The sequence below is a fragment of the Morone saxatilis genome, unplaced genomic scaffold (assembly GCF_004916995.1).
Source record: "Morone saxatilis isolate NCDOM2014 unplaced genomic scaffold, NCSU_SB_2.0 Contig14, whole genome shotgun sequence".
Taxonomy (NCBI): Eukaryota; Metazoa; Chordata; class Actinopteri; family Moronidae; genus Morone; species Morone saxatilis.
The window spans coordinates 5943286-5957278 of NW_023339696.1; the positions used below are offsets into that span (position 1 = coordinate 5943286).

At 39.3% G+C, this 13993-nt stretch overlaps 1 protein-coding gene across 1 annotated transcript in view; it reads right to left on the bottom strand.

The window, feature by feature from the left end:
• Positions 1 to 1191: 1191 nt before the first annotated feature.
• Positions 1192 to 13993, bottom strand: part of grapa (GRB2 related adaptor protein a) — a 31595-nt gene continuing 18793 nt past the window's right edge. The window contains exons 4-5 of the mRNA XM_035655709.1: positions 13602 to 13770; positions 1192 to 1815 (exon numbers count right to left, since the gene is read on the bottom strand). Of these exons, the coding sequence (XP_035511602.1) occupies positions 1630 to 1815; positions 13602 to 13770 (355 nt within the window). The 3' untranslated portion in view covers positions 1192 to 1629. The remainder of the gene's footprint in view (positions 1816 to 13601; positions 13771 to 13993) is intronic.

Genomic DNA, 13993 nt, shown 5'->3' on the forward strand with positions numbered 1-13993 from the left:
CAGAATTTAATGAATTTAAAAAGTCCAGTGTGTAACATTTAGAAGGATCTATTGGCAGAAATGGAATATAATATTTATAGGTATGTTTTCACTCTTGCATAATCAGGTTTTTGGTTGTGGGGCAATTTCATAGGATGTAATGTGACCTTACCTTAATGAACAAGTTGTATGGCATTCATTCTATGCTGTTAACCGGCATAAATATCATGGCAAATGTCATAAAATTGCAATTTACACATGAATTTAAATGCCTGTTTATGCCTGCAGTGTATTTCTGTGACAAAAATGAACAAAAATGTATTGCATTGCTGAAAATGTATCAACTTTACGTAAGAAATTAGGTTGAAAGTAAAATATGATGGATATATTGTATGGTTTGCAGCTCACACATACTAACAACCCACCTTTGTTTCAATGTCATTAAGATATTTATTATTTATTTCTGCATTTGGTGTATTGCCTTTCAGTATAACAGAAATGTTATTGTTTTTGAACAGTAATATCCAAGCTTCAAGTTCAAAGAGATACATGTATCACTTTATTTAAATGATTTGTCATTACAGGTTAAGGAAGACCGGTCCAACTTCTTACTTTTAATCACATAAAATGTGCTTTTCTTAATCTGTTGCAACAGAAACAAAACCTTTTTACAATGTTTAATCTTACTTATAATATATGTATTTTAAGATTACACACAAATAAGAATAAATACATAGAAACAAACAAATGATCCATAAGTTGAGTTGAGCGTATTACATTTTAAGCTGCGTATTTCAAAACAAAGCGTCGTCTGGGCAGCATTCATCTCACTGGTCACTTTAACATAGTAACCTCCTTTGTTGGTTTACAGAGCACACACACCAACAAACACCCCCAAACAATACACACATGCATTCACTTTAGCGCACAGTAAACATACAGATACATATGTTCAGTCCCACATTTTACACACAAACCCCTCCACACACTCACACACACACACACACATGCCAGCCCAGTAAGAGAGGGAGGAATCTGCTGTGTCAGTGTCCTCAGAGTGCCTGGTCCCAAATATTCACACCACAATGACTCTCTGTGTCTCTCTGCCCAGCTCACCGGATCTCCTCATGGGAACAGCGGGAAAACACTGGAGCAAATCCTGATTCATCTGCAGCGGAGAAAACCTCTCCCTTCCTCCCAGGGGCCACACACACACTGGGGTTTTTTTTGTCATAAGGTTAGTGTGAGTGTGTGTGTTGCATTTATTCAGCCTGCACCAGTGCTGATAAGCTGTAAATGATTATGTCTGTGAGTGTGTGTGTGTGTATGTGAGTTCTCCACAGTGTCTAGGTCCATATCTTAATTTATTATTTTTACATGATTAAAGAGAAGTGGAGTTGCGGGATCAGGTGGAAGCAATTGATGTGCTTGTAGCAGCTGATTGGACGAGGATTGTGACTGAAAGGTGGCGTCATGTGGGAAATGGGAGGAGTCAGTAACATGATGAGCAGTTCTTTTGCAGCTCTTCGGTTGTCTGCTCCAAACATGAATGGTCAAGTGCAGAGCAGAGGAGCAGCGTGAGGGGCGGGGTCAAGACAGCTCAATGATGAACCTGTGGGAATTGATGTGTACTTGATGTGACGCGTCAGGTCATTGGCAGTGGTAAATGGGCTGGACGTACTCCGGAGGGAAACAGCCCACGTGTCCATGGCAACGGCCCCTCCAGCGCAGCGAATCGGAGCAGTCAATGAGTTCGATGACATCACCGCGCAGGAAGCGTAGCTGGGAGGGGTGGTGTGGGGTGAAGTCGAAGAGAGCGTGGGCATGATGGGGACGCTGTGGGGGGGGATTAAGGAGAAAAAGAGGGAGAGGGGGATGGAGGAGGAGGAAAAGAAGAGAGAGTTAATGAAAAGTTGGCTTCCATGCAGTCCGCCATGCAGCCCGTGTCTAAACAACAAAACTGAGCCAAACTCTTTCTTTACTTTAAGACACCACTTACACTACTTCAGGGACCAAACTTCTGTCCTTCACAATAAGATAACATGCTTCAACAACTCCAAATTATGCAGTAAAGGCTTAAGATGGAGCCCAAAGACGACTTAAGCATTCTTATCGCTTTCTCTCATTAAAGTCACTCTAATTAGACATTTCCATGTACACACATGTAGATTATTAAACATAAATAAATTCCACACAATTACACTTGCGTGGCAATTGCCAAAAACAGTTCTTTCAAAAAGACCAGAAAACACGTCAGGCCAGATGTGTCAGACTCAGAAAACAGTGTAAAGAAGATTGATGCCCCCGTCTGTATGCTAAATATGTAGCTACAGCTTGCAGCTGCTTAGTTTAGTTTATTATTATTTTAAATAGCTCTCTGTAATTGTAAATAGCTCTCTGTCCACACGTTGTGTTCCCTCCTACCTCAAGCATGCCACTGTGCACCCACTTCTAAGAAACCGAGTCTTGATCCAATCAGTTTTAATAATTTTAGACCCATTTCTAAATTATCATGTTTTTACATTTTTAGAGAGGACTGTCTATTTACAACTGAGTTCTTTTATGAATGCTAATAAAATCTTTGACAAGTTTCAATCAGGTTTCCAGGCTCGTCGTAGCACCAAATGTGCTCTTATCAAAGTAACAAATTACTTTTTACTTCCAGCTGATGCTGGCAGGTGCTCAGTTTTAGTTCTCTTGGATTTAAGTGCTGCATTTGACACTGTGGATCACTGCCTGAAAATGTTTTTTATCATATTTATCTAGAAGGACTTTCTCAGTGGTCATGGGTGATGCCCATCCCCTCTGACCTGTGGTGCTCCCCAAGGGTTCATCCATGGCCCATTATTGTTCTCTATATAAATGCTGCCACTAGGGCACATCACAAACAAGCACAATATTCAGTGCCACTGTTATGCAGATGACACACCTATAAGGCACTTCACGGTTTAGCTCCCACCTTCCTAACTCAGATCAGGGCAGGATTACACAATTTAAACTAAACTTATTAAAGTCCCTCTCTCTATTGAAGGACTGTGCTTCCTATTTTCCCCCATTGAATGGATTGAAATATTCATGGTGGTCAGTATGGTTTGTTTTTCTCAGCTCAGCAACAACAGCCATGATATAGTAGGTTACTTTTTTAAATTGGGTACTAGACTGGTTAGTTCTATTGCTGTGTTGAAACAAAACAAAACAGCATGCACAGAATAATAATTCCCAGGAGCTGCAGAGAACAGGCCTTGTATTCAGGTTAAAGGAACAGCTCCATTTAATAAACAATGCAGTCTTCATTCCTTTAAAGTGCAAATATATTTTATTTATTCTTTTCATTCAACATTTATTTAGCCAGATCTGCCACGGTCTGTCAGTCCATTCATGTTATATGAAAAAAAATATATATCACAAGAAAGGTTTGACCAAGACGGCGGCACACAGATAGAAGAATATAGACATGAAAGTAAATATTCCATGATGACTGATGATATTTTCTACTGGTTGATCGTACTTATAAACATAAAGATTGGGGAACCAGTCAGTGCAAGCTGCCAGCTATACACTAGAAAAGACTGACATGAGCAGGTGACAGCTGGGTTATATATAGTTCTTATATAAGATGATGGGTTTCATGCAGATGAGAGAAATTGCATGTTCTGATGTATTATTTAAATACTCTTTTAACATGGAAAAGCAGCAAAGAAAATGTGTTTAGGAACATTACTCGTCATCTATCACACTCAGGAATAGTTTAGTTAGATGAATAGATTTCTATCTATCTTCTCATATAACTCTTGGCAAGACAGTGAAGAAGAGCTTTTCCCAAAATGTCAAACTATTCCTTCAGAAAAATAACCGGGGGTTTCAGGGACATGATGATGATGATAATATCTAAACGTTTGATTGACCAAATCACAAAGAGAAACCTGATACAGCTAAGTAGAGTTTGAATATGTGACATACTGACACACAGACAGGTACTAACAGGCAGACAGCATTAGTGAGGTGAACAGGTTGGCAGACAGACTGGACAAACAGGTAGACAGATAAAGAAAGTGACAGCCGGTTCACATTTACATGCAACGCCACAGTTGGCATTTGGACATGTCTACTCCCACTACTAATATTCAACACCCTGAGACATTAGACACCATTTCTTTAACCGTTATTTCACATGTGTCTGTGTATTTTGTTAAAAGAGACAAATCAAGGGGAGGTATTTTAGATTGCTGCTGCATGTTATGGTTTAGTTTGGTATAGAGGGTGTTTATTTTTCATAAAAATCTCCTCATGAATCTTTATGAAAGATAAAAAAATCAAACTTGTGGGCTCTATCGGGGCAGAGCAACTTTAAGGAGAATAAATGACAAGACTCATTTGTGGATATCATGAGAGAAAAAGAGAAATAGAGTAAGACACAGAGAGAGACAAGTGGACAGAGGGAGAGAGGCATTTTAAGTCCTTGATGATGTGTGTGAGGGTGAGATAAGAGTACACGCCTATAGGCGTACACGGATCTATATAGAGCCACTTATTATTTGTATATGTACACACACACTCTTACTAAAAACAGCCGCTCTGTTAAATTGTGATGTTTGATTATGCAAGGTGAGCTGCTTTTAATTCAATCTGCAGATTCTTCGTCATACTGATGTTTTTCTTTGAGTTCACAAAAGCAGTTTTTTTCTTCTCTCCTGATAGCCGGCCTCCTCTGATCTCTGTTGACTCGTGAAATAAAAGCAGTTTAAGAGCGGTGGAATAAAAGCAGCTATTTTAAGAGTGTCTTGAACTTAACTATACTCCTAGCTGTCACTTGCACTCCCACAGAGAAAAGTGGATATGATATGAATTGGGAGGGGGCTGGGAGACTGGAAGGAATACCAATATTGTATTTTTTACGCGTGTGAATGTGTGTGTAGGTCTGCAGCATCTTCAGTTATTGCTATGGACTGTTTTGTCTTGGCCCTGATGTAATGGCATCCAGGTGGGGGCAGGTACACACACAAACACGTACTAACCAGACAGCAGGATTAGGATCAAGAGGCGCAGACACAATCTATCAATCTCACAAATCTATAAAATCCTCACAGACTTATCCTTTATTGTTTGGCTGATCTGGTCTAGACTTCATGTACCGAGTGCATGCACGTACACTCTGCGGCTGTGTACGTGGGTGTTAGCGCAGGCCTCTATTTGCTCGGGTTGTCTGTGAGCTTGCATGTGCAATCCTGCGTCTTTTGTGTGTTCATATGCTTGTTTGTGTGACAGCACATGGAAAAGCCATTCATTTTTTTTCCAATGCCAGCTTGTGAGGAACAGTTTGGGAGGAGAAATATGGTACGTCCGTATCAGCTGCGCTCGGCTGCCTTGTGATCATCATCCTCTCCAGCGCCTGCTCCGACCCAGAGCCAGCGCTGACAGTGGAACAAATTACTCTGTAACATCAATGGACTACAGCTTTATACTAGATTTAACTCTGCACACAGACACACACACGCACACAGATGGGGAATTTAGGGCAAAAAAAGCTTCTGACACTTCCTCTGTTTCCATTTGAAAATGACAAGGTGTCAGAAAGAGGTCAAAGTTTTGCACGAAGAGGCTTTTTGTTGGAAGAGAAAGCTTCTAGACAGGAGGACATTAGGGATATGTTGGGGAGCAGAAATGGAAAAAAAATTGAATTATTTCCCATCCTGCCATGGTGAGATAAGAAGTGATCTAGAGCCATGTAATGAGCTGATGTGGAATTAGTTTGGAGACCGCATAATAGGAAGGACAACACAAAAAGCACGAGAACAAACGAGATACGTGGATTAAGCCAGTCCTCGACAGTCTAACTGTATGTCTGTGAACCATATAGTCAAAAGAATGAAAATTGTGATCATGCGACAGTGAGGACGAGAATTAAAAAACAGTCGAACAGTGAGCAATCAGCTTAAGGCATTATTTCCATTAATATTTACAGTACATGGGGTGAAGTTAACAGGATTTCTCTATAACCCTGTTTTCATGCATTCATTTAACAATATAAAAGGTCCAAAGGGAGCTATGCAACAACTATTTGTTCCTTGTGTTTTTGTGCTTTTAGTGTCACTGCCTCCCACTTCTGTGAAAGTAGAAGATGAAACGGTGTGCTGAAGAAGTCTGTAATATTTTAGATACACATGGATAATGCAAAACACGGTTACAAAGACAGAGTGGGGAGTATTATGTACAAGGCAAGAACACTAAGTTGTCTTGTTATCTCTGATATCATAATTTCTGTAAGTGAAATCTTAATGGAGAGCAGACTGTGTTGGAGGGGTTCACTGTTTTTTTGTTCTATTGTTTTGACTGGTTACTTTTGTGGAGTGTGTTTCTGATGGATGTTTGAAAGGAAAAGCATTTCTCCACAATTGAGTTGGTTGGCAAACCCATTTGTTGGTAATTTAAGGTAAGTACTAGTGCGTGTAATTGGTGAGAATGGCCATGTCTCAGTTGGTAATGCATCCCAAGTGACTGAAATTGTAAAATTAGGCTGGTTTTTGTGTGTTGCGTTCTCTACGGGACTGGTATGCTCCAAGATGGCTAGGCATATGGCAGAATTTGGTTTGGTAGGTGAGGATGTAAAATAATCGTATTGAGGAAGGTGTTAGTTCAATGTTTTATCTGCAACCTGGCATCTTGGACGAGCATTAAGTACTATAGCTCATGTTTTGTTTGGTTCGGTTGGTGTGAGCTTTGTTGTAGCTTGGTTTCCTCTGTGTGTGTGTCTTGAGATGACTTGGTTGGCTAGTGAACCTTTGTTTAAAGGACTTTGTGGTAGCGCTTTTGTTTCAATTCCAGTCTTGTGTGCATTTGGTTCACTGCTCAGTGTTTTATATTCCTCACTTGCAGTGTTCTGGGTACTGTTTTTGCATTGAATCCTTTGAATGTTCATCATGCCATATAACTAAATACTAGGTTTGTCATGTGACTAGTTATATGTAATTCACATGCTTTTCTTTGCTAGTAGTTCTGTATCCTTAAATTGCTCTATTTGGATTCAAGGTTGTTGGGTTTGTGATCCAGTCTGGTAAGAGGGATGGCAGAGGCTGAAGGTTTGGGTCACTGGGAGCATGTGATAACCATTCCAGTGTAATGGGGGCACTTGGTAAAGACTACAAGTTAAAATTGGGGAAATGTTAGGTTGTTCTTTTCATACAAACTTATATTTCCCTTCCTACAGCTGGCATCCACCCTGCATCACTGTATTTAGCTTTGTATTGACTTTAGTGTTAATAAATCCCTCTTGTTTCATATAAATGTCTTGCGTGGACTCCCTTCTTGTCTCATCCTCTGAGCCAGTTTGTGACAGGAGGCCAAGGCGAAGCCCCACAGATACAAAGACCAGCTGACCACGGTTTTATATAAAGTGAAAGAAAAAAACACAGTTTGGATCCAAGCTACATTTAATATTTCTAATGTGTTTTTTATCTGCAGACGTAGAGCGTAACCAAGACCGTATGCCAAAAACCTTAGAAGCTAATGAAGAAAAGGAAGGACGGCGTTTATGTGATCTTGTCTTTTTGTTATCTTTGTTCTGCTGCCAGACTAAAGTGGCTGTAGAAACACATTCAGGAGAAATTAAAAGCAAAAATGACACAAAAAAAACATTATTTAAAATGCATTTAAAAAATAACTTTAAATCATAGGAACAACAAGGCTAGTCTAGAAATGATTCAAAACTGAGATGACTCCAAAATAATGCCTAAATTAGAAGCACAAGATGTAGATTTAGATCTACAAATCAATATCTTGTGACATAATCAAATATAACTTCATGAAGAGCAGACTTGGCAGTGAGTTTGCAAAATGCTTTAGAGGCTTCCTTGTTGCTAAGTCATTGTCTATTTGCATTGTTAAAGTAGAGAATAGTAAATGTACAGTTGACTCTCATTAAAATAACAACAGTTACAGAGTTTACAGCTACAGATATAAAAGTATGACTAAGCGGCAGTGATCTGATGTGCAATGACAGACTTTCTCTAAGGCTACAGAGCCATGTAGGTAAACACAGCACCCTCAGCACGCCACCCTCTGCTATGGGGCATGTTGTGATGCAAATAGGTATTATCTCAAGGCTATGAGAGAGCAACACGGTGACCTACAGTACAGGAAAAGTGTGTTGCTGTATTCCACAGGTTCTATAATGACACCTGCATATCTGAACCAAAACTATCTCAGTAAGATGCTGCTCTTATTGTTCAGATAAGTCTAGTAAGGTATGCAGTCTTACAGAGGTCGCTATGAGGTTTGCAGTTACGTTTTCGAAGTTTTGGAATAGAGCGCACACCTTGAAGTCAATATAAGAATTAAAGGACCAGTGTGTGGGATTTAGTGCCATCTAGCAGTGTAGCTGCAGACGGCAACTGACTTATTTCACCCTCCCTTTCCAACCACAATGGAGAGTCTATGGTGCCCGTAAAACTCACGAAAAACTCAACATGGCGGACTCCATGGATGGTGACCCGCGTCATCTGGAGATAAAAATGGCTCATTCTAACATAACAAAAACACAACAATTCTTACTTTAAATTTTTTATACACTAAAACAGACTATTAAATTCTATTTCTGACAATTAATCCTAAACCTGAATGTTACCCACTGGACCTTTAAGAAAATGTTGTAACAAAGCAATAGGCCTATTTGTGGTTGATCCGATGTCTTTTGATACTTTTGAAAAAGCTAACCATCTCTCCAGCACTTCTGCTTTCACCGTCACAGTCACGGATGTTGACTTAGTCTTGTAGAACTACAAAGCTAACTGTACAGATTTATGCATGGCAGTTGCAAAAATATAAATGTAAAATGCATGGATGCTTCTTGGTGATTGGCTTATTCCAGATTACAGTAACCCAGTAATGTCTAAACAATACATTTTAGGACTGTACAGTCTATGCATATAGACAAGACCCACCTGGCACACAACCCTTATTAGATGATGACATTAATACAGGACAGCAAGGCGAGCTATGCCAACATAATTCAGACCTGGGGCAGAATAACATAGAGTAAGTACCGTATACCGCCCTAATGAACCTTTCTGTAAATAAGCATATCCCTGATGGCCTTACAGTACAATATACAAAGTAGTTTTGTTCAGTATATGGTATTGTATTGACCCTGGACTTATCACGTCATAGGATGATGGAATAAAAAATGAGGAAAACATTCAAAAAAACAATGTGCTAATAAATAAGTACAATCTACAACAACCGGCTTCAATCTGGGCCCTTACACTGAACAGCAGTGTAATTATTTGTGTCTTAACTTGATGGGAGTCCAACATGGTTTAGTCTACAATGGACACTATTACTGACAAAGCATGTTTTATTTTCATTTTACAACATTTTGCAACTGGTTAATAAATTGCAAAGCATTACAGCATAAGCAAACATTTAAAACATACTTTCCAGCATATTCCGCTTTGAGTGTTATTACCGTAGCAAGAGCAATAACAGCCTAAAGATTAGATGCAGGCTTGTGAATCACTGAATAAATCTCAGGAACAGCTGTGAAGAGGTGGGTAGGGTAGCTAATGGAGTACCATTCCCCCTTTGTTGAAGACCAACAGTAGCCAAAATATCATCCCAAAATAATAATATTAATAATAATAACAATAACAGGAGAGACACCAATGACTGCTTCTACCTGTCAATTCACGACTTGACTAACGTGAGTCACCGCACTAAAATGTGATGGAGAGAATACAGGAGTATGAAATGACAATGAAATTAACAAGCATAAACATTCAGCTACGCTCTTAAATCAGCTTAATGACAGCAATAATTGCCTATAAAACATTAAAAGAAAACAGCATCTGTCTGAATTTACAAGTTTGACTTTGCTTAAGTTTTGTCAGAAGTCGAGGCAGACCAGTAGATGAAGGTAATTTTGCATGGCGACAGAATGATAGTTAGAGCAATTATTGTTACTGTGCTATTATGTGGAGGTCATGACACCAGCCGGTTGTAGGTGGAGCAGCTACGTAAACTATTGTATAAACAATAAAAATAAAAAAATTCTCAGAAAAGCAAAATGCTCAGAAAGACCCGGTGTTGTTTTCATGTGTTAGTTGCTCACATTAAAGAGGTTTAGACTGTGACAGTATTTAGGTCATACAGTTTTTCACTCTCCCATGGGACGCCTGCCTTTCAGTTTAACTGCATTGTAATGCCCTAAAGCAAAATTCTTAACTTGCACCTGCTCCAGCTGCGTTTGCAGGACTGAACATATTGTGCAACATCCCCAGTGATTTAGAACATGCGTGAATCTGTTCAGGTGTGAGGCAGGATGTTACTAAACAAGAGCTAAATTTGTCAGAAGCAGCACGTGAAACAAAAACTTGTTCTTAGTATCAAAACCTGCCATCCCCAGTCTGAAAGTCTCCTGCGCCACCAGGTGAAAAACTGCAGCAGTCTGCCTGCTCAGCAAACCGTCTCAAAAACCATCCCCGTCTCTGAGCTATAAAATCAAGTTTTAGGGGAAAGAAGAGTTGGATAAACGCCAAAATCCTGCAGACTATATGACGAATGGGGTGAGAGGAGCTCCCTGCATCTGAGGACCAGATTTAGTAGAAGTAAAGCTCACCCATCACAAAGATCAATAAATGTGAATCATCTTCAGAAGGACTTAAGATCCAGTCGGGCTTAGGTTCTCAACACATTAAAGATTTTCATCAAATGCTGCTAGTGCTGATCATGTGAGCACGAAAATATTGAATTCTATTGATATTTCGTCACATTGTTCTGTTTGGAAATAGAAACATATTTGTGCGTGCATTCATTCAGTAATCTCACATATGCTCTAAAATGCATGAGAGTATTCCAAGTAATGCATTTTAAACTAGTGCTATCAGCCCATTCTTTAAGGTTTTGCTTCTACTTCATTTTTATAGACAAATATTACTGCAGTCATTCAACTCCAAGCTTTTGACTGGGGGGGGGGGGCAATGTGCTGCCTTGCCAGAATACCAACACCTGCTTGAAAGTGTTAAAAAATAAAAAATACTGTCTCGACACAAGAGGATGTATATGCATGTGTGTTTCACTCTGTTTGTTGTAGTTTTATTTACAGCAATGACTCATTGGCCGCTAAACTCTTCACTTCCCATCTGATTGTCACAAAAATACCCCAAACCAGCAGTGGCAGGCTAGTTGCATGTCAGCACCTTGGAGACCAGAGCCTTTTTGCTTGCATGCGGTGCAGTGCAAGGTTTGATTCTGCAGCACAATAAACCACGGAGTCAAAGAACTGGTTACAAACAGACCCAGTCTGCATCATGTACTAAAAGAAGTGTCAGTAAAACAGATGTAGAAACCTGGAAGTTGTTTTAGAGTTTTATTAAAATGCTTCTGTACCCTTCAAAATCGACACACACTTCAAACCTGACCTACTGTTCAAATTATAGGAACATTTAAATATATAGCTCTGGTTTTAGACTGGACTTTAACTATTTTTTTCATCCTTTCCCACATGGACAATGGACAAACCTTTATTCCTGCTCACATTCATAAAGTTTCCATTATTTAAAATGAATATGAAACAAAATTAGAGGAGAGCTGAGAAGATTTTGACATTCTTTATTAATCGTGTTTACTGATATATATATATATATACGAGAGCGATGGGCTTTTCGCCACCAATGATGAGATGCATCTCTAATGAGTAATGTGACCTAAATATAACTTGTCACATCCTGTTAATCCTTCACACAGGAAGCATAAATGAGCCGAGTACCATATAGAATATGTGTTGCCCTTATTATAGGGCAAACTTACAAAATTCATAGAAGTATGTCGATTTATACTCTTATGTTGTAGGGACGACAAATGTAAAAAAAAAAATGTTTTTAAAGTGGCCATCGATGAACTGACAGGATTAGAAGTCATTGGTGCCTTTTTTTCCCCATGCACGCTCTGAGTCATGGCCGCTGCATGTTGAGCACCCTAAACGGACGGCGGCCTATTCTCAGGTGCCTGACTCCAGAAGTGAATATGATGCGATGGGTATTAGCAGCGACAGCAAAGCACAGTGAACATGCTGTCATGTCAGGATCGCTGTGGATCACATCCCTCCATAGCGACCGGGCTCGCCTGCAGGTGCGGCTCGCCTGCCACTCCCAGACATACTTAACATGCAATGTGATCCTGCCTGCATAATGACTTCACAATAGCAAGAACAACAGCTTCTCCCACGATGACACCATCATGGGAACTACCTGTCATTTATATTTTCTACTAAACCTGACAGAACATATTGTCAATATACTGAAATCTGGGATACGCCTAGCCGCCGCGCCGCAGCATTATTGCTGACTGACAGTGTGTTTTGGATAGTTTAACCTACATATTAATATGTATGGTCTTATCAAACTAACTTGGAACAAGTGATGTATATTAAACCACCTATTTCATCTTATAAAAAACTGAAATAGCCTAGAAATGGTGTAGATGGGTGTAAAAAACCTCAAGCAGGCTCATTAGGTGTCTGAACTCCAAAGGGAATTTGGACTAAACACAACAAACTGAAGAAATGTTCTGTCTAAACATGATACATAGCAACTTAATCATGACTGATGTAAATAATTGCCTCTTAAATCAGTTTTCTTTAGCTCAGCAGTGCTCACTCCCTCTGGCTCGGCGCCTGAGATGACTGATTTGGTTCTGCTCCAAACCGACGGCAGTCCTGTGATCTTTCATTTCGAGCTGCACCTCTACGTCAAACCCTGCTGCCACAGCCACAGCACCAGAAATTTCACCAACATATGGAGTGTTCCCATAGCTGTCAACTCCATTAAAAAAATGGTTATGCCTCAAAGTCACAGCAAAATGAAATATGAACACCTGGGTAGCTTGTTATGTTTGTAAAAACACACTGATTCGACAATAGAAAATATCCTTTTTTTTTGTTCAAAAATGCTGCTTCACTGTGTCTTAAAGTCTCATCAGATATTTAATTAAATCTCTGGCGGCTTGAATAGAAGAGGGAAGACGAGGGAGGCTGAACAACAGAACAGATGTGTTTTAAATGGTTTAGAGAGGAGATTGAAATTGACATTGCAAAATAAATAGTGCTACGTAACTGCTGTGGGTGATTTCTCGGAAAGCAGCGGTTCCTGTTGAGCTGCACTGAGTAAGAATAACGAATTTCCGACATTTCAAACAGTAATAATTCAAAACTATTTCCTCAAATTAAAAGTATTGTCAGAGGAAACAACACTTGAGGTACAGAAAGTCTAAGAGGATTTGGTGAAAATGATATTGATAAAATGAATCAGCGATGTCTGTTTGAAAGAATAAAATTATTATTTTTCTGTTATTCTATTTATTCTATTATCTCAAGTTATATTTTCTAAATGATGATTAGTTAATAGCTTTTTTTTTTAAATAATACACACATTACCTCCACCTTTCCTTTGTCAACATGTATAAACCAGTCAGTTCCACTCAGGAAGGACTTTAATGTTAAAACTAATCCTGTTTAATTACTGATTAAATTGTCTCTTGATATTTGTTCCTTTTGCTTTGGTATTAACAGTTTAAAATGTGTGAAAGAAAGAAAGAAAGAAAGAGACACAGAAAACAAGGAGTCACATGCTCACCCTGGCAAAGTGCTCGGGGTCCCTCAGAAAGACAGTCCTCTCCTTAGCGATGCTGTTGCTATGGTAAAAGTCCACCAGCTCGTTCAGAGAGGAGAAGAGCTCGTCCCACACATAGTACTGACCACAGCGATCCTGCAGCACCTTGAAATGCTGAACATGGTCCCCATAACTGTGAAACACACAGAGAGTGTACATTTTAAATTCATTCTCACCTTAAAGGAACATCCATAGTGCGTTGACAGGTACTGATGACCAATGACAATCAGTAGATCATAGAAAATATTTGGCTTTAAATAAAAAAACTCCAGTTAATATCTAGTTTTGACCATGTGAGGTGAAATAAGATGCAGCCATTTACTGTGAAAATTAATTTAACAGTATGGGTGGAAAGA